This window comes from Panthera tigris, chromosome B1, assembly GCF_018350195.1.
Source record: "Panthera tigris isolate Pti1 chromosome B1, P.tigris_Pti1_mat1.1, whole genome shotgun sequence".
NCBI classification, from domain to species: Eukaryota; Metazoa; Chordata; class Mammalia; order Carnivora; family Felidae; genus Panthera; species Panthera tigris.
Genome location: NC_056663.1, coordinates 145,939,313 through 145,963,905, shown reverse-complemented (window position 1 = coordinate 145,963,905; position 24,593 = coordinate 145,939,313). Strand labels below are relative to the sequence as shown.

Here is a 24,593-nt window from a genome sequence, read left to right as displayed (position 1 = left end):
TGTGTCTCCCTCTCTCTCTGCACCTCCCCTGCTCATGCTCTGTCTCTCTCTGTCTCAAAAATAAATGAAAACATTAAAAAAAAAATTTAAAAAAAGAGTTGAGGAAAGAAAATCTGTGTGATATATGGAAATGGTTGAGATAATATATTATCTCAACAGGTTCAAAGCTGTGACTTTTATTGGAAACCTAGATAAATGTTCTAAGAGGATAAAGAATAAAAATAGATGTTTACTTTTAGTCAAGTGGAATAGCTTAGGGTTCTTGAGTATGCAGAAGGATATTTTTTGCTTCGTTTTTAGCTTTGTTTTTGTGTTTTAAGGATGAAATATCCTCCTTTCCTATAGTGCTGGTAGCAAACATCTTTCATGGGCTTCTAATCCTGTGCAAGGTGCACCTTCTGATTCTCATTGATATGAAGTTGCGAAAGAGAGAGTGGAAGGCAAGCAGAGACATTCCAAGCATCCACAAGCCAATTCTTGCCCCCTGACTCCAAGCTAACCTCTACCCATCCCTACCTCAACATGTATATAAGGGCATTCATTCACTGACTCTGAGACATGATTATGAAAATATACTGTGCATTTTTTATTCACTCACTATTCCAATGGATCTTCAGACTCAATATATCCAAACATATACACTTGTCATTCTCCATCAAGCCTATTTCTGTTCCTCATTTTAAATATCTGAATTCTGAAAAGAGAATCCTCTAGTCTTTCAGATTAGGATTCTGAGTCATCCTTCTTTACTCTCTCTCCATCCCTGATATATTCTGCATCATATAAATCTGTCAGTTTCACTTCAGTCTCAATCCAATTTGGCTCCTTCTCTCCATCTCACTATTATCACCTAGTTCAGGTTATAACTGGTTTTAATATATAATACTCGCACCAAATTAGAGAACTCAAATAAATGACAGCTCTGAGTTGCCAAGCTGACAAAGCAAGATGTATGGCCAGGCAATTATGGGGATAACCCACAAAACACAGCAAAATATTCATTTACAGGGGCCCTAATGCTGAAACTCTGTTGGGTCAGAAGTGCCTTGTTTATGATAAAAACTCCTCCTGATGACCTATTGTCAGAGAAACTTAAGATCATGCCCCTCAAATGCATTTCTAAGTACATCTTATGTATTTTAATCCCCTTCTTATAACTTATTGAAGAAAGACCTCATGTGTCTCCTAAAATAACCACCTGAATTGATCCAGACAAAGCATTATTTTATATGATACTATAATTTTCATTTATAAATCAATATGCTTTTTAAACCCAGAATCTGTTAAATTTTACATTTTAGAATGATGGAATAAGGTATAAGAATATATTCTTAATTCCACTTGGAAAGTATGTAGTCCATGAAAAAACTTGGCTCTCAGTCCTTGACCATGAAGTTAAAAGAAGAATTTTAAAGTTATAGTATAGTACTTAAAGTTCTAAATCTGAATCTCTTTTTACCTTAGGAAGACATTTCCATTTCTAAAATACATGGTTACAATTTAAAATTCTCAAAAGGAAGTAAATTGACATCATGAGCAACTCAGTTCAATCAGAACTTCATAAATAAAATAAAAGTTAAGTTCACACTAAGGCTTATCATGGAACATTCTATGTTCTATTTTGGGTCAAGTTTTAAGGCAATTGAGAATTAACAAAGGAACTCCTCTTCCTTTGACCCATGATTGCTGAAAACCTTACCAAAATGTATTTTGTGGCCTATTTCAGCTACAAAGTAATCTTCTATTCAAAACTGAAAAATGAAAAATAAGGTTTTTAGTGTCTGCATTCTTAAAAACAACTCATTATAAAATCTGAGTTAGTTGATGCTGATGCTACTAGAATTGATATTTTAAATGATTTTCTAAACTAAAATTCCCCGTATTGCCTAAATCTAATCTAATTCTTTGAAACTTACATGCCCTGACTACTAAATTATTTTTCCTAATCTAGTATCTAGAAATACAATACGTATTAAACATCATATTTCTCATAACTGTCTTATTTCAATAAAAAAAATCTTCTCTCCTTCTCTGTAAATATTATACTACTGAAAAGTACCAGGAATACTTAAATGGAGCATCTATTTCTTGGTGAAACCACAGGTATGACAGAAAGAGCAACTAGGAGGAAAGTCATAGTGACTTACCTGGCTTCCAGCCCTCTAATACAATTCTAGAACATGTAGGCCATGCTTTTTTAAAATATATTTAACCATTGCCTCACAAAAGATATTAGATATTAACAATTAAACTCTAGAAAAAGTACTGTATTCTCCTACCTACCCTTTGATACAACCAGTCTTCTGATTTAGAATGACATTTTTCAAATATGAAAAATAGAAATAAGAACTAATAGTAATGTATTCACAACATGAAGGCAAGCAATGCCTGTTTAACTTTTAATTAAAACTCCTAACACATACATCTTTGCCCAAAATAATTAATATTAATAGTTAATACCAATAACAACAGCCACAGCTACCATTGACTAACCATCTGTTATTGTTGAGGGCTACATTCAACAATTTTCATATACTATTTCTAATACTTACTATAATTGTGCAACATATTTTAATTCTTCATTCATAGATAAACTGAGGCTCAGAAAGGTTAAATATTAATCTAAGATAATAGAAGAACTTGAAATTTTAGAGGTACTATTAACATCTGTCTAAATGCAGTGTAGTCTCTTCTGATTATATCACAGTGACCTTCTAGGATAGGCACACATTTCATAGTATTGCGTCTATTAATTCAATGCTGTTGCTTCAAATCAGATATTTCTCAATAATTCTTCAGGTCTTGTTAATTAAAAAAAAAAAAACTTTTAAGTTTATTTATTTATTTTGAGAGAGAGAGAGCAAGCACAAGCTGGGGAAGGCCAAAGAGAGACATTAGGAGAGACAGAATCCCAAGAACGGAGCCCAAGACAGGGCTCAGGACTCACTAACTGTGAGATCATAATCTGAGCTGAAATAAACAGTCAGACACTTAACCAACTGAACCACCCAGGTGCCTCAATTTTTACGTTTATTTTAAACTCTACTATCCCACTAGTATGGCATGTTAACAGAAACTGGTGGTATCTGAAAATCAAACTAGGTAATAAGTCTCAAAAGGCAAGATATCATTAATCTAGAATCTAGATTATTAAATTAAGATTATTTATATCCCTGACATTTCCCTAGGGGAAATTTCTATTATCTCTAATTCAGATAGTTGGCCTGGCAAAAATAAATATAGCCTTTCTGAAATTTGGTTAAAAAAAACATAGATTCTCAAATTTCCTTTCTCTTCCAGAAAGGGAACTTGTATACTCAACTTATAAAAACATGTCTTTAATAACAAATTACCTTCAGATTTCATAAAAGCAAACAAACTAGAAAAGCTTCCCATGCCATAATTTCATTGACTTTAGTGGTCCAGCCTATTATGAAACAAAAGTTGACAGAACATTCAACTCATTCTCTCTTCCATATTGTAAAAATATGATTTTGCAAAATAGACCTTAAGGTCAAATTCTTATTTTCTTTTTTCTTATTTTCTTTTTTGTTTGTTTGTTTAAATTCTTTTTAATGTTTATTTATTTTTGAGAGAGAGACAGAGACAGAGCACAAGAGGGGGAGGGGCAGAGACAGAGGGACATGCAGAATCTGAAGCAGGCTCTAGGCTGAGCTGTCAGCACAGAGCCCGACGCAGGGCTCGAACTCATGGACCACAAGATCATGACCTGAGCCGAAGTCAGAAGCTCAACTGACTGAGCCACCCAGGCGCCCCAGCATTCTTATTTGCAAATGTGTCTATGACATATCTATTATTCTCTGTCATGTCAATATATTTCATTTTAAAAGTTTGAAATAGTATTAATAACACACAATTGAGATACTTCTAGAAGGCAAAAATATTTCCAAGTTTTCACAGAAGCTACAGAAAAAAATCATTTTAATGTGAAACTATAAAAGAAGTCATAAATAACTGGTTAGGGACACAATACTGCACTAGAATAAAATAATACCTATAACATACATTCTGCTACATGTTTTAAAAAAGGCGGGCCATATTTCATGATCTACAAACTTCTCTTGCTACTTTCACATTATGCAAGAGCACATGACAGTCACATTCCCTTAATGGATTGGGAGAGTTGTTTTCATCATACCTTAAAATTACAGATAATTATTAAGCCTCGTCAAAGACGCCTACCTCCGTAGTAGCAGTCATGCGACATGTTTACAGGAGCCCGTTCTACTGCTGATCTCTTGTAGACAACATGAATCCTTCCTTTTTCTTCTTCCATCTGCTTACCTCTTTCCAAAGGCTCAATGAAATACTCATCATTATCACTTTTTATCATTCCAGCCTAGAGAAAGCATAAAATGTGTTAATTTTGAAAAGAAGTATCTGCCACCTTTAGCTCACAAGTACCTTTTTAAATGGCAAGAATTTGTGAAAATGAATGCTTTTTCTTTCTACTTTTGGCTAAAAATTTAAAATGGTTAAGTAATTCATAGCAGGCAGAAATTCATATACGACAAGAATAAAATAATTCACATAAGGTATAATAAGAACTTTAGGGTAAGAAAAGAAAATTACACAACATACAAATTTCATCAGACTGCAGAGGAAGTGCATTTATATATTCTACAGGTATTTTATCTCTAAAAGAAATCTTACAGGGGAAATAAACTCAAGAAATGTCTCTTAATATCCCATAATAATCTGCTGTACGTGCATGCTTAGCATTTTTTGTAACTCATTTACATTTTCCTTCTAAACCATTATGGTATGAGAAGAATGAGTTCTATAGTGCACTCAGTAAATAAATGTATTTCTCACTTTAAATAGCCTCTTTAAGATTCAGTAAAAACCTTGCATTTCCAATATTTATTAATTAGAAGAACTCCTATTTGTCCTATCTTAATCTAACTTGATGATTTTACTCATGTTTTTTCCTCCTCAAGTTTCATCCTTCCATACTAAAAAGGTTACCCTTGTATTCATTGCCTTCTACCTCTCTAATATCTAGTCTTTTTCTGACCGTGTCACCTTTTACTTAGAAAATACCAGGACTATATTCAGTACTCTAGCTGAATAGAAATGATGGTTTTGTCTGAAACTGGTTCATTAGGTGTCAAGTCCACATTATAGTCAAATAGTTACCGCTTATATTTCTACTTTAAAGGTCATACGTTCATAGGTAGTATTAATTTAAATTTCAGTACACTTATTTGAAAACCAAGTTGAAGAAATAATGTGTCGGTGTGGGAATTATAATTATTTTGGAAATATACATTGGATCTAGAAGTAAGTCATATTTTTCATCTGAGGCTCGCAGCTTATTCTGTATTTTCAAATATGGGATCATTGGCTCTCATAGAACATAGGCGGGGCCTTACGGATTCTCATCCCCTCCAGCTGTTGATCTAATGGCTCCGCCACTCTCTGTTGAGCAACACAGAAATGAAAGGTAGGTACATGCTACAAATAGCATTTGTTTTCAGCAAACGTGCCTCTGACTGTAGCTTTTCTATTGCATTCAACTCTGTTCCCCAGTTTCCGTTCTGACTTCGTCTACCTGGTTCACTCTGTCCCCTCCTTCCCCTGTGTAAGCCTCACAGGGAAATATTAGAAGCTAAGGTGTCCCCACATACACATCAACAACCACCTCCTGGTATGCACAAACAGCCCTTGAACCTATGTGACCACGTCTCACAAGAAAACATCACCACACTTCCTTCACCATGCTTAGTCTTTAGCTTCTTGAACAAACTTCTAGCCTTCATTAAAAAAGAACACTGAGCTAATGGGCCTTCAATAGTAATGCTGGTCTTCCAAACACAACTCCCATATTTGGAGTTGTTTTCTCATCTGGTCAATTACTCTTCCCCGACTCCTGTACTGTGAAATACAGGGTTTTTCACAAGAGGCCTGATTAGATCTTTACCTACTGTCGAATATAATTTCCAATATTTTCTCATGATTTTCAATTGTCGTTTTAATCTATTTAGCATTGGTGTCCTATTCTTGTATCTCTTTTTACCAGTAATTTCACCATCACTGTTTTTGTCCTTAGCAGGCATGTGTGGTTTAGTAATGTTCACAAAACACATCCCAACTAAGCACAAACACAGTAAATATATAACGCATTAACCAGCAGTACCACGTCCTGGGCCTAAATGTCCAGTCTCAATGCTAATGCCACCCTTTGGTGGTAGGCAGCATTAACTGGCTTTATCTTGAAAACACTGGTCTTTTGATATATATTTAAGTTTACAAATTGAGGTTTATCAGCATGAGGCTTCAGTATTCATCCTTGTTCTAGTCTTTTCTTTGCCCCAAATCCATCTAGTCACCAGGTTCTATAAAGTTTCTGAGTTTCTTATCCCATCCTTCTATTTCTACCACCACTTTCTTAGTTACAGACCTCATCATTGCTCATTTGGATTACGGAAACTGCCTCCTATCTTGAGACTTTCCATAAATCATAACGATTCTCCCAGATGAGTGCCTGACTGTGGATGGAAACAGTGGTCACTGAAGCAACTCTGCGCAATGGGCAATAGCTGGTGGGGACACTTGAAAGTGATGGGGAGGCAGTGAGGATTAGCTCACATGCCTTTAAAAAACATTTCTACATACCTTCTACTGCAAACATTCAAATCCCAGGCCCCGTGATATTACTTTCCCCCACTAAGCCAGATCCCATTTCCTGGCTCTCTTTTTGCAGTTGGCTGTGAACCATGTTACTGTATCCTACCCAGGAAAGTCAGTGGTAGTGGTGAATACCAAGAACAGGGCTGGCGCATAAAAACCTCCCATGCGGCCTTCCTTATGCTGTTTCCCTTCTCACTGGGCAAATACAGGTAACACAAAAAATTTGATACAGCTAAACTTCTCCCTTAGAAGGCAATGGAAATTTAAGCCAGGTTGAGGTGACATCAATGACAAGGCAATGCTGGGTCACACAACTCCATGGACAAAAATTCAGAGAGCCTACTCTTTCATTCATTAACTTAAGCAAAGTTTAATGAAAAAAGAAGTTTATCTAAAGCACTATACTAGACACCATAATAAATAAAACCTTCTCAAAGACATGGTCTGTTTGCTCCCTAGTTTAGGCCAAGCTGGTCAAATAAATAAAATATATGCCTAAAGGTATTCAGTGAGGTAGGTTATGGTAAGTCCAAAAAATAAGTAATATCACACTTGAAAGTCAAATCAAGTGAGGTGTTTGTTCCCCTCACAAGCTGACTATACACAGCAAATTGTCAGTAGGAGCTGCTAATTCTATACCCAAAATCATCTAAAATCTATTTCAAGTGAAATCTCTCTATTCCCCATGGGGACTTCACTTAGGCCATTGCTGTTGTTCACACTGTCTCACATTCTCATAGAGCACCCCAGCCAAAATTTCTCTTTCACACTATCATATTATTTTAGACAGACCAGAATGTGGTAGCAAATGGACAGAATGTGTAATGGCTCAACACACGAGGTGCTTCACTCTTGCTCACACAAAAGCTCAGGGCAGTTCTAGGGCAGCTGCGAGGGGACTCTGTTGCATATAGCCTTGCAGGTGTCCAGGCTGACAGTGGTTCTAGCCTTTCCACGTGGGCTCCCAAGTTTGCCCAGTCAGAAGGGAAACACCTTGAAGAGCCCACATGGGAGGTTTTTATGAACTAGCCCTAGTCGAGGGGCTATTCACCCCTATTTACCACGTAGCTATTCACCACTGCTACTTACTTCTAAGTATAGGATAGAGTCACATGGCCTAAAGCCCACTGCAGAGAGAACCCAGGAATGGAATCTGGTTGTGTGCCCAGGGAGAAAAACAAATGGATTTTAATGAACAGATGGCAATCTCAACTTCAAATAAGATCATGTCATGCTTTTGCTTAAAACACCTCAATTGCTTCCCATTGCACTCAAAACCACACTCCTTATCGTGGCCTTCAAGGCCTGCATCATCTGGTCCTGCCATCAACCCCACGCAGCGCCATTCTCACCAGACTTACTATGCTCCAGCCTTCGTGGCCTCTGTTCAGTTTCCTTTCTCCTGCAATATTCCCAAGCTCTTCACAGCCTCAGACCTTTGAAATGGTTTTGGTTCTACTTAGAAGGCTCCTCTTCCACCACATCATACTTCCCTTAGCTGGCTATTTTTCATTCTCCGGTCTCAGCTTAAATGTTACACTTTCTGACTCCCTTATCCCTTCCTACATTAGGTACCCCCCATCCAAATCAGGGCCCATCTTAGCCCAGCATTCTGACCCGGAGAGGTGTGTTCTTTTCTCTCATGACCCTTAACACAAATTCCAGGTCGTTTTACCTAAATGTTAAATTTATTATCCTCTGTCTCCCCACAGCACTCTCAGCTCCTGAGGCAGACTCTCTTCTTTCATCTTGGTCCCCATAAGCACCAGCATGACTGCTAGTACAAAGCATATTTTCAACACACTTTTTAATGAAAGACTCTGGGAACGAATGGTATAGGCAAAAGGTTAACAACTTTCCAGACTTGTAGTGGTCTTGGAGAGGTGCGAGGACTGCCATGCCAGTGGTTTGAGAGAAGGCACTAGAAGTGAGACAGTTCAGGCTTGAGCAAGGTTCTGAAGTGCAAGGGCCCCACACATGCCTGAAGACAGTGAGTAACCCACTCGTTCAGACTACAGTCTGTGTGGGGCAGTTCTGGAAAATGATGCAGTGGAGAACTGTGTCCCCTCAAGTCTGAGCTTTAACATGCAGAATGGAGACCAACCACAACCCCGGGTTGATCAGCAGATGAGAAGAAAGTGGCCTGGGAAGACTGATCTGACCATTACCTGCCAGAGGGAAGAAAGGCTAGAAAGCAAGCAACATGGACTAAGTAAAAGCCCAGGTGGCAGAAGTGGCAATGGAAGGAGAACAGGGGAGAGAGGGGGGAAAAAAGGAATGAGTAATTACAGGAGAAAATAAATACTTGGTGCCTTTTAAAACATAAGTTCCTCTGCTTTCACAGACTCCCCTTACGAGGACGGCTGGGCTTCCCCTGCTCTTGGCATCACCACCTCCTGGGCCAGTGTCCTTATTCCTTCTGCCTGGCTCCACTCCAGCCACAATGGGCTCCTTGCTGATCCTGTTTTTCCCACAAAGCATAGCCTAGATGACTGTCACCCTTTCAGATCATGAGCTTCACCAAGCATGGACTTTGTCCCATTCACTGCTGCCTCCCTAGGCCCAGAACAGTGCCAGGGTCAAAGTAGGTGCCTAATATTTGAGGGAGAGTGGGAGATGAAATTAATGTAAGAAATGGGCAAGTGAAAATAAAACATCTTAGAAGGACATTGAAAGGGAATGGCAAGAGGAGATGGGAGGAAAAACAGAGTACTGTGTCCTGGGAATCTAAGTAAGTGAGAGTGTTATCAAAATAAAAGTAACTGCAGTCAAGAAGGCACAAAGAATGAAGACTGTGGGAAGGAAACTAGACAAACAAAAATATTGAATTAGAGTAGTGGGGGCTGAAAAGGTATTACAAAGAGTTATGGAAGAGCAAGCAGTCAAACCACATAGATTTCAGATGCTAGTCAGAGCCATTATGGGTAGATTTTTCTGCTGCTGTTCTCAACCACACTATATTGATTCCTCTCACTTTTTCTCACCAAATATAGGGTGACTATTCAAAAAGTACTCATGCTTTTCACTTTTTTTTTCTTGTTTTTCTGCTTTGTTTTGAGATATGGAGAGTGCACCTGCGTGCACCAGCTGGAGAGGTACAGAGGGAGAGAGAGAGAATCCCAAGCAGGCTCCACACTGGAGTCCATGCTGGGCTCTACCTCATGACCTTGAGATCAGGACCTGAGCCAAAACCTGAGACCAGGACACTTGACTGACTGAGCCACTCAGGTGTCCCAATACTCATGTGTTTAGACCAGATCACCCCAAGCAAAAAATCATCAGTACTGACAGTTAAGTACTGAAGGCTCTTTTATCCACTGATATATTCATTTAGGGAGTCATGCATTCAATGAACATTGTTGGAAGCTCAAAGACCATGCACTGTCACTCCCCAATATTAAATAATGCACTCCTGCTCTCAGATCCCTAGTTTTATTTCACAATAGAATACAAAAGAGTGACTTGAAGGAATAAAACCCAATATATAAAATAAAGTCTCAGACCATGGCATTCTAAGTACTGGTATTATGTATCCTGCTGCCAGGTATTTATAACTTTTAAATTATAACGTGGGAATTTTTAGAAATGTCACACATAAGATGACATATGGTCCTGGAAGATTCTGTTAAACAGATGCAATCATTTCTAATCCATCTTTAATGTTACTTAAATGATGCATGATATCAAGATAATATTTTGTAAATTTCCCTTTATGACACATAGCCCTCCACATTTACCATTCGCTAGTCCCACGTAACAATTCAGGAAATATTTATTGTAGTTCTCAAACTACTTTCCAAATTTTAACACAGATTAATTTTTAAAATATTTATTATGTTTAGTACAGCATCAAGCACATTATATTAAACACATTTTATTGTTTTAATTAAGTCTTCACATAGGCCCTTTGACAGCATTTTGGAGGGGATATTTATAAAACAGTGATCTATGCTAAAAATCCAGCTGCATAATTCCCCTCTCATCTGGTCAACTCTTCCAGCTACATCACTCAACAGACACTGCCAAGAATCCAGAATTAAGCCAAAGAGCCTCTGAGCATGGAAACAGCTATCACAAAGGCCACACTCCTTACTCACTAGGAGGGGTCCTCACGGCCATATTTGACACCCAGTTCTAATAAACCAGGTTAGATGGTTTCCTAATTCTCATCAGAGTATAAATGGCAAACAAGAATAAGGGGTGTGGGGTGCAGGGACTTTGAGATGAGATAATGTCTATGAATGCCCTTTGTAAATTATAAAGCCCAATAAAAAATGTAAAACTCAAGTCTCTATATGTTAATAATAACAAACATCAGTCACAAAGAAAGGACTAAATTGTGTTAAGTTGATTTAAAATAAAAATCAGTATAAAAGATATTTTAAAGAGTTCCAACAGGAATTACTAAGGTTTTCTTGAAAACTGGGTCAGATAATCTAAAAAAACTTATGCTATGGAATTTTTAATTCTGACACCTAAATACTGCTTGACTACAATGGTTCTTGAATCTATTAAGGAAGGAGAGTAGGGCCTGATAGATTCTAGGGGATGCCAGGAAACATGTGCCAAATACTATATTATTGAAGCTGAAGTCAACCAAAATCCATTATTCTGTGCTAAATTTGCCGCCATCTTATACTAGGTCATAGCATAGACAAGCAATTAGTTTCAAATGTCTATTGTGTTTTGATTTTTTGCTTTTTTAAGGTCTATTAAGTTTTAGACTAGTTTAAACTTAGCTTAAGTTAAATGTCTAGAAGAGGCACTGAGAAAATTTTATATTAATGCTGCATGTGTATGTATGTGAGAGAGAATAAGTGGAAATATGATGTTCAAAAAAGACTATCCTTATACCTTAGTGGTACAACAACTCCATCTTAACTCACTAAGTTTCCTTGAAAACACATTTTGAGACTCCCACTTCACTCTGTTGGTTCCTCCAATATTTATTTTATTAGTGTACCCATAGACACATTGCCTGGTTTCATTTTTTCATTGGAATGGACAGATGTCATTACATGAAGATGATTTCCAAATCTTTCCTGAATTTCAAGGGAGTGTCTCAATGATCCCCCAAATTTCTACAAAGAAGGCATTGAAGAAAACAAAATAGCTGAGAAAAGCAAGAAAACAGTGAGTAGAACTGATTCAAAGCTGTATTTGGTAACCAAAGACAGCATTTCTTTCTTACATTAAAGAAACTTAATTATTTGGGATGCATTTGGAGAGAGTTTACGAAAATTAAGAAGTAGCTAAAATATCCCCCAAGCCATGTCATTGATTTCCATGAAGTCCTCACCTATTCTAAAGCCAGAGTTAATTTTTACTCTTTTTGGAGTCCAGCATTTTATCTGTATTTCTAAAGTACTTATCACTGTCAATCTTTTATTATAATTATTTATGTTAACTGTGCAAATGCCTGGAAATTAAGAGATGCTGAGTAAGGTGTCAGCTGAATCAAAATATTTATAAATCTGATTAAATCCCAGGTTTATATTTGAGTTTGGCTGGCATTTCATTCAACAATGATCCTCCTGGATGACTTCTAAATCCCAACAACATTTAACATAATCCCCTACAAATTGCTAAGATAAAATGTGTATTTGCAGAATCTCCTCTATGAAGGAAGGGAGTAGGCTGTCCAGTCAGGCAAGTATAATGACTGGAGCCCTAAATTAAAAAGAAAAAAAATCACACCACCTTGACCAAATTAATTAACACTGATTCAATTAACTGCTAAAGCAAATGGATCTAACCTTAACCAACAACACTAGATATAATCATTTCAGTTCTTCACCTAAGAAACATAACCTCCAACCCTCTGTTGCCCGATTCTTTTTTTTTTTTTAATGTTTTTTTTAACGTTTATTTATTTTTGAGACAGAGAGAGACACAGCATGAATGGGGGAGGGGCAGAGAGAGAGGGAGACACAGAATTGGAAGCAAGCTCCAGGCTCTGAGCCATCAGCCCAGAGCCCGACGCGGGGCTCGAACTCACGGACCGCGAGATCGTGACCTGAGCTGAAGTCGGACGCTTAACCGACTGAGCCACCCAGGCGCCCCTGTTGCCCGATTCTTATCAAAATCTAGGTTGCAAGAAATAAAATTCTAGGAACATTTCCTGAAGACTAAAGGATTTTCTGTACTCAGTCTAGTTCCTCTTATTTGCTCTAATCTCTACTACCAGCTCCTGCTTCAGTTAAGCCAGGGTACAGTTATTTGGGCCCCTAATAAAACTGTTTTCATTAAACTATGCAAAGTGTTAAAACATCAACCTGTTATGAAGTAGATTATGCAGAAATGCCTTAAGAAGTTCATTATTGTAATAATAGCATGTTTGTTGGTGAGGACCTCTTTCAGTACCATATATTGTTTGCTATGCTATGTGAGAATCTAGAAAAAAAAAATCTCTCAGATTTTAGTAACAGGAACAGTTTTACTTCTTCTGAGAAACTGGCTCATTTTTATTTCATTAACACTGTATATTATGGAACTAGTCAGCAGTGGTTAGCATCCAATATTTCACAAATATGCTGCTACAGACGTACAACGGTCATAATAAGTTTGGTGCTACATATTGATAAAAGCAAAATATCCCAAAATGTTAAAAAAAAACATAGTTGATTTTTTCTTTTGTGGAAGGAAACTGAAAAACTAACATCACGCAACACTCTTAAGTACCTTTTGGAATTTAAAAGTCAACGTAGGGATTGAACAATGTAAAAAGAAAGTGGGTGTATGATGACTCACCCGTAGCTACTATGCTAACACAATTACAGAGGGAAAGGATTGGGTACAAAAGGGAAGAGGGAGAAGGCTGTGAAGGATATTGAATTTCAAGATGGGTGGGAGGAAAGTTTCCCTGATCCTCACTTTCAGAAAGTCTTAAAAATCTCTAGTAAAATGGTTTTCATAAGTGTTTGACATTTATGGACTCTCTGGCATATAAAATACTGTATTCGCTTAAAGAAAAGCTTCATTCCCCTTCATAAAGAGAATAAATTACCCCCTAGTGTATCTGATTTAGTTTTTCGTGTTGATTTTTCATGTTAAGGCATTTTATCTAGTAATTTTCCCAGGTCATGATGAAGTTTCCAAGGACATACAAGAAAAATGCTAAAAAAGAATAAAAAAAAAAAAATAGGTGACTAAAAAGCCCTGATAAAATCAAAGACTGCAAACATTCATTTTATTAACATGGGCAGTTCAGAAAACTGACCTCTCTGACCAAATGCTCAGGATTTCCTTTATGACCTTGCCATTAACCCACCAATATACCTAACCACTAGGCTTACAGATAAGATGAACCTACCTTGTCTTACTTAGAGTAAAGAAGGAACCTACTGTGGCTGACAAGATTTGGGTTCTGGCCATAGGTTTGCTACTAACTAGTATGACTTTTGAATAGCCATTTAAGCTCTCTGGAGCTCAGTTTCATAATCTGAAAAATGATGAGTCTTCCTAGATAATCTTTAAAATGATCTCCAATTAAATGATCTTCCAATGCTAGAGATGGGAATTTGAAAGGCTCTTCCCTGCTAACATCCCAAGACCCACTTATTCCCATGATAAATAACTTAAAATATGATTATAAGACTAATGTAAAGTAGGTCGCAAACTTCAGTGTGCCAAAGAAATTAGGTCCCAACCTCAGAGACTTTCCATGTTCCAACCCAGAGAGTCTGATTCAAAAGGACTGGGATGGAGATCAGAAATCTGCAATTTTAACAAGCACTTCAGATCCTGCAAATAGTAGTAGTCTGGAAATTATAGTTTGAGAAAAACTGCTTTAAAAAATAATGTGCCAATCAAAATGAATTTCTGGATATTTATTCCCTTATGCTAAAACAAATTTTAAGAAGATGACTATTTAAAGGAAACATGAGTAAATGGAATCCATGAAATGAACACTGTTATAATTAAAATACATAATAGTCATCTACTAAAGATACAATAAAATATGTATACACTTCTCAGGTTTTTAAGAAATTTGCAGCATAAGTCAGGGTGTCTTAAATTAACAGTTAAAAGAAACAAGTAAAAAGTATATTCTTTCATTTAGTAGAAAATAAATATCTACTAATATTGTCACAGAAGAGAAAAAGCTTTGTAAATTCAACAATTAAAAAATAGTTCAAAGGGAATGCAAAATCCAAAAGAAACTAACTTTTTGATCTTAGAAGTTATTCAAAATAGCATTATAATTTATACCAAAATACATAATCATTCCAAACCTCGAGTCAAGGAGATTAATTATTAAAGCTAGGATTGTATATACTCTGTTTTGAGGACACATATTGAAGATGTACTGTTTCTGAAAAGATAAGCAAGGTTACAATTAACATTAATAATGTGAAAATTAGTAACAACAGGTATAATGTAAAGTATAGAAATTCTGCTTGTAAATAGGAGTTCAATCCAGATCCGTTCAACTATTCCTTCAGCACTTGCTATTTTTCTGCCATTGGGTGAATACTGGCAAACCCACATCATGGTCAATGCCTCCTAGGGAAGTGTTTCTTAAACTTTAAAATGTAAATGAATCACCTGGAGATCTTGTCAAGGCAGATTCTGATTCAGTACTCTCAGAGTCTATATTTCTAATAAAGTCCCAGGTGATGTTGAGGCTTCTGGCCCCTGTATAATACTTTGAGTAACAAGGTCTTGGGTCATTTCAATCTCACTGAGTTAAACAAAGGAAAACCCATGAGTCAGACATAGGTCAATGTGGCAGATTTTATTTTCCAAAGATGGCCTACAACACAATCTTCCATCCCACACTGATTTTGTCAGTATGACCTTGACACTTCCTATCAAGAGGTAGAGTTTAACTGCCCTCCCCTTGAATCCAGGCCAGCTTTTCTGACTAGTAATTAAAATAACGTGGTAAAGATGTCATTGCATGATTTCTAAGCCTAGCCAGGGAGAAGCCTTGCAGCTTCTGCCTCAGGCCCATGGAACACTCTCTCCCCACATGTTCCCTCTCAGATCCAGCTGACACACTGAGAAGTCCGAGCCATATGAAGAGGCCATGTGCAGGCACTCTGGTAACAGTCCAAGCCTGCGTATCACTCAGCCTAGCCACCAGACACGTGAATGAAGACCAGTTCCATCGCATCCCAAAGCTCAGCCACTCAACTCACTTCTGTCTTTTGAGCATTTCCGGATGAGGACCCAGAATTCTGGAGCAAAGATAAATCATCCACACTGGCCCTCTTTGAATTCCTAACACACAAAATCCATGAACATAATAAAATTGTTGTTATTTGACACCCTAAATTTGGGTGGTTTGGTACACAACAATGGAAAGCTGGAAGAAAGGAGTTAAGACAGAAGTAGAACACCCAGGGAACAAAGCAAACACTTGATCCTTACAGAGTATTTTTGAGTATTTACACAAGGTTGTGTAGCAAAGAGAGGGAAGGTTGGGTGATAGAGACAAAGCGTCCAAAACTGTTACAAGAACACAAGGGAAAAGTCTGGCGGGAAAAGAAGGTGAGTCCTGAGACGAGGTAAGAGATTATTAACAGGAATTGAGTGGGAACAATAGCAAAGGAAATGGAAGGCATCAGCAACAAATAAAGAGTAACCAATTAGACAGAAACCCGAGAACATACACAGGAATTTAGAAATAGAACATGGACTGGTAAGACTTTAGGATGGTTTCTGGTTTATTCAATGAAAACTCTCTTATCAGACTAGCCAGTATACCCATAAGGCAAAATATAAATCAATCTAAAGAGAACAAAGGGAAAGTTGTAAGGAGAGAAACAAAAGTGATACAAATAGAATACCCATCAGGCATAAATAAGACTAGAAAGGAGAATTATGGCCCAATGGCTACAGTGACTCATGGAATCCTGTGATCCTTCCTCTGCACAATAATTTTTGGGTCCCTACTAAGGGTCATTCACTGTTCCAAGGAACTGGGGATATAGTGAGGAATATGACAAAGTCACCACCCCATAAAGCTTAAAATACTAGTTAAAACAATAAACACGTAAGTAAATGATGTATTTTAATATAGTGAAAAGTACTGTGAAGAAAATAAAGCAGGGTAAAGGAATAGTGCTATTCCAACAGAGGGAAATGGGAAAAATCTAGAAGATGTGTATATTGAATATAACCAAAATAGAGCCTATGAAGAGCAAGTAGTAATGACAGAAAAAAGCGCAGAGTTATTATGGACAAAGTAACCAACAGATGAGAAGAAAGTCCAATATAGCTTCCTAACCAACCACAATCCAGCAGGTGTTCTGGTCAGAAAGTGGGGAGTCATTCTTGATCCTTTTATAGCAGAAGCTTCTGGTACTCACAAGTACCTGTGTTTTACTCATCTTTCTAGGCACACAGGAAAACTTTATTCCCCAGCCTTCTCTGCAATTAGATATGTCCAGATACTAGACAATGGAATGTGGACGAAAATGATATATGCCACTTCTTAGACTGGCCTGTAATATCCTCCCCAGCATCCTTCATGTCAGATGATGGAAGAGAAAGGTTAGGAATTTGTCTTTATTTTCCATCCCTGCCACACCACAGATCTGACAGCGGTACCCCTCAGGTACCCTTTACCGTGGCCCCAATTCTAATACCATTTCCCTGCCTTACCCCTTGTGGCCTTGGGATAATAATAACATCCAGCTCTTGATAGGCTCTGGGTGCCTCACCTTGGTTCCCTTATCCCTGCCAGTACCTCTTTAAAGAGTCCCTTTATGAAACTCTTCTCACTTAAACCTCCTACAGCATGTCACTGCTCCCTACCAGGACTCTGACAGATACTCTACTTCATTAAAAATTTAAATAAAGAATATCACACTTAGGTATTAAAGAGAGCTGGTAAAAATGACAGAACTTTGAAACTGAGAGTGACCTTGGAAATCGCCTTGCGTCCTTCCACTTTATTTCATACCGATGGTACCAACAACCAGTAATGCAATTGCTCTTCTACATTTTCTATGTAATCATAATATTTAGCTTACACCAAGAGAAAGTAAGTGCCAAAATTTCATATTTTTTTGGATATTTATTTATGGTATTTGTGATATTTTTAGGGAAAAAAATAACAAGATCCAATTCTTAAAATTAACACAGAAACTAGTTCTCCTTTGGAACAGCAGCCACCTCAGCTGGAACGAAGGAACATATATTTCTCAGTTCTCATTCTTTCAGTGAAACCCGACTCTGTTTATAGATCTGCCAAATGGCCGAAACAGCCCAAAACAGTTTACAGTATTGAAATATACTGACTTTTTTCCCTGATGATCTTCTTATGATGGAAAAAACAAGCTTTAACCACAGCTGACCCTGATCATTAATGTCAGCTCCTGATCAAAAGCCCCACCCTGCCTGCAAGTCACATTAAAATGCTAAAGCATTTCTCCAGCTAGTTCAGTAGCAGATCCCCACTATCAAGCTCTGTGGATAAGGATTTTTTTCTAGTTCTCTCCTTCACTCTGAATTTACACTTGCTCTATGCCCTCCCCTCCTATCCTGAGTTTCTTCTAATGTTCTTGCTCGGAGATGAAGCATCAGCTAATATGTATCATTTCAAGAAAAGGAGAAAGCTTATCTGTCCAAAAAGTTATACCTGGCTTCAAACTCAGCATTAACCCTGGCACATTAAAAATGAGGCAAAAGCATTTGTTGTTTTGAATAGCTCCATTTGTTGATCTAACGTGTGTCAGGCACAGGGTCCAGAGTTTCACACATTTTATTTCATCCTCCTGAATCTTTCTTCCCACACCTGTGCTATATGAAAAAAATGTGATATCACACAAACATGGTATCATTCTATAAGAAAACTTATTGAAGTTATGAGCTGTCATTAAAATATGTCTCTTAATGTCACAATCTTTGCTAAATAGTATGCTTACGTATAAACGATTTTCCAAGCATTTGTAGTTGTTATTTCTTACAAAATTTCTAAAGAACAAGAGGTGTGCTTTCCATTATGTATGCCAGCCGATTAATGCTTTTTATTCTTTTTAAATTGTAAATGTAAATCACAGATATGTGAGTTGGGATTAGACAAAAAAATTCTTTTCAACAACAGAGCATATTTTTTACAGAATGGCTGGGTTCTCTAGCTTCCTACTACTATTCTGTACATCAATCAACTGGACTATTAAGGATGGTGAAATCCTAGTGAAAGAGTAGCTGGCCATACATGCTAACTATCAAATACAGATGGCAAGCCTCTGCCTTCAAACCTGAGCACATCCTAATCTTTAGCCACTTTAAGAAAGAGTAAAGAGACTAATGCTGGTCTGCATTCTGAGATTGACAGGCTACAAACAAATGGCACCTCACATCCATTCAGCAGGGATGGAGTACCCCAAGAAAAGTTAGTTATGCACCTATGTGTTTGAAGTCCACGTATATGGTGGTATAACGGTGATAACAATGCCAATTTAAACTTATATAGCCCATTCCTCATTTATTTCCTCAATCTTTAAAACCTTCTTGTGCTATTTAGATACTAGGACTGAAGTTAAATGACATGCCCGAAGTCATATATATAGTGAGTGGCACAGCTAAGGCTTTAACTCATATCTTTCAACTCCTAACCTGATGTTCTTTCTACCCTTACAGAGTAAAAGAAGATCTCAGATCCGTAAGGAATGCAAATCCTGTAGTTCCGCTGTAGACCAACTAACTCATACACGCTGAGGTTGGGTCCCATGGCAAGGCAGAATTCTAAGGTGGCCCCCATTAATTTCTTTATGACTGGCAAAGATTTAAAAGAAAGATAATCCCCAGTTCTTCAAAGTTATGGAGAAACAAACATTCTTAAACATTAGTATTGGAATTATGAATTATTGCAGCCTTTTAGGAGGATAGTTTGATGATGTGGATCGAAATTCCCAAAAATGCATATATCCTTTGACTTGGCATCTCCACTTGTAGGAATTTAAATTTATATGTACCAAGTGGAACAATAAAGATTAAATATTTCAATTACGGCACAGCCACATTAAAATTTTCTTCATACATTTGTACTGCCATGAAAAGATGCTGAACTCTAATGTTTAGGAAATAGCAAAATGTCATTGATAGTTTGCTCTACTTTATTTTAGTTTTTAAAAATCATGTGTACATATGGATATAAAAATCCCTTAAAAGACATACAGTCTATTCTAATTATTCATGGTAGTTTCATTTTATAAAGAACAAATGAACACTGAACTAGCAAATGCTGAACCATTGCTCCTAGGGGAAATATAGGGTTCAATTCCTGAAAGCCCCTGGTCACAACATTTTCATCAAGCAAACAATATGTAACTCTACTTTCAATGTGTTTCTATTTAAAGATAACTTATTTAAATATATTGTTGATTCACTAACATGGAGCTCTCAGTGAAAAGCATTATAATTCATGCCTGAACAAAGCTTAATGAATATATTTTATCCATGAGGCACATCATGGCTTTCTTGTGCTTAAGAATATCAGACAGCACTTCAACACTACACTTGGGGATCATTTCAAACAGTAAAATCACCAATAAAAAAAAAAAACACAAAACTGCAAAAAATGTGGCACTAAGTAAACCACAAAAAGGATACTTGCTACAGTAAGAGAGTTGAAACAAGAAGGCAGAGAGTTACCTTGTTTGACCTCAGCTAGGAACATGCACATTTGGGCAATTCAAAATTTCTGCTGCTCTGTGCATGTCCATGACTAATGACAAAAATACCCAAGTGTTGACTCTGGTGCTACAAGTAAATATTAGCAGGTAAGCAAATTTGCAAATATGCAGTGTATGAATAATGAGGGCTGACTATAGATCAACATGTCAACTGAAGTTATATTTATGTACTGAATTTTTCAACATTGAATATGTATAAATAAAGATAAACTTCTTTCCCTGTTCGAAGAATAAAGAGAAATACATTTCATAGTTCAGAAAGAGCAAACTCTACCTTCTGCTTAAACTGTGGATAGTTATATCAACTCTGTTCAAATTATATGTTAACTTTCAAAACTTCTAATTGGCAGTCTGTTCTTTTAAGACAGTACATGGCATTGAGGAGGTGCTCCATGATTGTGCAATGAATGGATGCATTTATTTCCTCAAATGTCGAGTTTGCCCATGCTGTTCACATTATGAGACATTCTTCAATAAGGCAATGATTAAAAGTAGAGCCAAAAGTTGTGACATGGGTATTTTGCAAAACTCCTTCGCCTAAAAATGACCACTTATCACTAAGTCTCATCAGGGGAGTTATCTTTAGGAAAGAAAATTAGTCGCTTTCATAAGAATCATCATGGAAGCAATGCACCACTGGAACTATCTGACATCAGGGGAGCCTGGGTGGCTCAGTTAAGCTTCTGACTTCAGCTCAGGTCATGATCTCGGAGTTCATGAGTTCGAGCCCAGTGTTGGGCTCCCGTGCTGACAGCTCAGTCTGGAACCTGCTTCGGATTCTGTGTCTGTCTGTCTGTCTGTCAGATAGTCAGATAGATAAAAAAACTATCTGACATCAAAGATTTCTCAACCAACTTTCTAAGATATTCTCAAAGTAATTGGATATTTATAAAAGAAAACTCTGCACCAGTTTATGGAAACAAAGATTATCAGATTGCTACTCTTTTGCCCATGAATCTGTATCCCCCTTAGTTTATATCAAGGATTTTATGGCTAGGATCTGAATCCAATTTCTACCACTAATTCCCATTCTCAAGTAAGTGTTTAGGTTGAAAAGCTGACAAAGAATATATTCCTCAAGGTTGTGTGGTCAACACTATTTACCAATTCCAAAGCTCTCCACCAGGTCTCAATAGTGGTCCACTATGAACCAGTCCTCCAGGGGACCATGACCACGGAAGCGCCATGTGGCTTTGACTTTTTCTGATACTCAGTACTAATAATACTACAAGAACTCCTTCTGGTCTGACTGCTAGGGAAAATCATGTGGTATATTTATATTCATTAATATTAACAATAGGCACTACACCAATAGCAGTTAATGGCACAATACAGGCAATTTGGAGAAAACAAATAAAGGCATTCTTACTATTTATATGATTCTTTCTATTAAACAGGATGGGTGTTTAGTGTGATGGAACTCTTGCATTCTTTGGGTTCCTACAAATGTTTGGGGTTTTTGTTCCTTTTGAGTTTTGGCTATTGTGACTTAGAGAGAGGTTAGCCAGAGTAAACTGACAGCACTTTCCTTTACATGTATGAAAATTGGGGCACCGGGTAACAGGAGTAAGACGAGGAATCATGGTGCCGTAAACAAATCTTGCTGATTGGCTCAATGTATAATACTGTTCATAAATAAAAGTTCTTTCTTTCATGTACAAAAAATTCTAAAGCAGTGTTTCTCAAACTTTCTGGTCTTAGGACCCTTTTTTTTTACACTCTTTAAAATTATTGACGCTCCCCAAAGAGCCTGTGTTTGTATAGCTTATGTTTCTTGGTATTTATTTTGCTAAAAATTTTAAAAATTATAAAAATATTTGTAATTCACTTAAAAGTAAAAATAATGAGTGCATTATATGGCAAAACAAATAACATATTTTATGAAAAAATAACCATGATTTTCAAAACAAAGACAATTTAGTGCAAAGAGTGGCATTATTTTATATTTTTGCAAATCGTTTTGTCTGACTTCGTAAAAGACAGTAGGATTTTCCCACCTGCTCCTGAATTCAATCAGTTGTAATATCGATCACACTCCGGTAGCCTCTAGAAACTCAACTGTACACTTGAGTGAGAATGACAATGGAAGATGTCTTAGTATTATTATGGAAATAATCTGAACTCACAGAATCCCTGAAAGGGTCTCAAGGACATGGAGTACCCAACCTGTTAGGTTTGACAGGATTATCCTAGTTTTATTTATTTTTTTATTCTTTTGCTTTTTATTCAAATTCCAGTTAGTTCACATACAGTGCAATATTAATTTCAGGTGTACAATATAGTGATTCAACACTTCCATACATCACCCAGTGTTCATCACAAGTGTACTCCTTAATTGCTATTACCTACTTCCCCCCCACTCCCCTCTGGTAACCATCAGTTTCTTTTCTATAGCTGAGTCTGTTTCTTGGTTTGCCTCTCTCTTTCTCTCTTTTTTCCCTATGCTTGTTTGTTTTGTTTCTTAAATATCACATATGAGTGAAATCATATGGTATTTGTCTTTCTCTGACCCACTTATTTCCTTAGCATAATACTCTACCTAGTTTTAACACTGACAATCCCATGTCCTGTGGAAAACCCTTAATCTGGAGCAAACCAGGAACATGGGTCACCCTCTCTGTACCACACTAAAAGAACAGCACTGCTGAAACGAAATGTAAAAGATCGACTTAAGATCACAGCACGCACTGACAACTGCTATGCCTTCAAAAACACAAGGCTACCTAACTCCTGGTACACATCTATTCACTATGAGTTTTATACAGTGTATAATAATAATGTATTAACTTGAAATTGGTAGAATCTTCTAAGTAGCAAATACTTAAGCATACACAAAGTAAAATCTTGATATGGTATATTAAGAAAAGTCAAAATAAAGCTATATTTATTTTTTCTGTGGTTTGGGACCTTGGGAATGGACCAATGTAATTTAATAAATGGTAATTTAAAAATATATTTTTAAAAGCAGTACATACCATTTTATTATTTATTCACAAAATGCAATCAGAAGTCTTACTATCACAGTAACTAATTACCTTGGACAACAACAAAAAAATATTTAGCTTCCTGAGCATTAGTTCATTTTTTATTTTTTTAAGAATTAGTTCATTTTTTAAAGTGCTGTACTGAATAAAGTATATTAACTTTGCTTTATGACATTCAAGTGCCAAGCCACATGTTTTCCCTCCATCACCTTTAGATCCTTTTAAATGAAATTGTGTATGAGTAACTCTTTAGTCAAATAATGCAGTCATCTGTTTCCATCATTTTTTCCTTTTTTTTAAAGGAAGGATTTCTTAAATGCTATGTATGTAACAACTAACAGTACTAGTATGATCTTTTAACAATTCATAAGATCTTTTTTTTTAAAACATGAATGACAAAATCATATTATTTAGATTAAAATGTTATAAGAAATCACCATCGTAACCAGTGATTTTCCTTCATGTGAGATATTTTACATTATTGAATTGGCAGCAGACATTCATTTCAAGCTCAAGACATTTTTCTTGCCATCTTTCTCACAAAATTAAATGTGTACCTACAGTTGCTATGTTACTGGTATAAGCCTTACCTTGGCATAGGAATTTTGTTTAAATAAATCATTTTCTGAAAAGGTGTTTGCTGAAACTTTAAAATGCATTTCCAAAAGCAACAATCCCCTAAAAAAATGTGGCTCCTATCTTCAATTACATTTTTGAGGCATTTTTTTATTCTTCAATTGTAAGTTCATTAAGAAGGATATTTATGATTTTTTATAAAGGAATATGTCTTATAATGCCAATGCAAAATTTCAGAAGATGCACAGAACATTGTTTAATAGCTTTTCTATTTCAAATTTTAAAAAAGCAAAATATTTTATAGTGAAATGCCACTAATATTTCAAACTTCACAATTTTGATAAGGGTCACTTGTAATTGCCTGAGAGAATAATAATTATGTCATACAAGCAATGTAACAAAGCATCAAATAGGCAAAGGTAAGCATCATAGTATTTTTCAAACACATTTCAAAAGAGACAAAGGTCTGAATCCCATTTGATAATCATGCATCAAAATCTGGTAAAATATTAGAATCCAAAAGTTATTTTCATTGTCGAGCGATTGCTCTATAGTAGAAACCACATTCATACACTAATGTCCCTTCCAGGAGTTTCTCCAAATTTTAGCTTACTCTCTAACAACTTCTTGGGGGGCAGCGGGGAGGGGGGGTAGGAGGATTACTTTCTCAGTTAAAAAGTTCCATGGTATCTGCTCCCTAGAAGATGAAGTCCACACTTCTTACCATAAG

At 36.6% G+C, this 24,593-nt stretch overlaps 1 protein-coding gene across 7 annotated transcripts in view; it reads right to left on the bottom strand.

Moving 5' to 3' along the window:
- ADAMTS3 (ADAM metallopeptidase with thrombospondin type 1 motif 3) overlaps positions 1-24,593 on the bottom strand; it is a 258,656-nt gene that overhangs the window by 139,081 nt on the left and 94,982 nt on the right. For all 7 annotated transcript variants that reach the window (XM_042984395.1, XM_042984396.1, XM_042984398.1 and 4 more), the window contains one exon: positions 4,204-4,360. In XM_042984395.1, the coding sequence (XP_042840329.1) occupies positions 4,204-4,360 (157 nt within the window). The remainder of the gene's footprint in view (positions 1-4,203; positions 4,361-24,593) is intronic.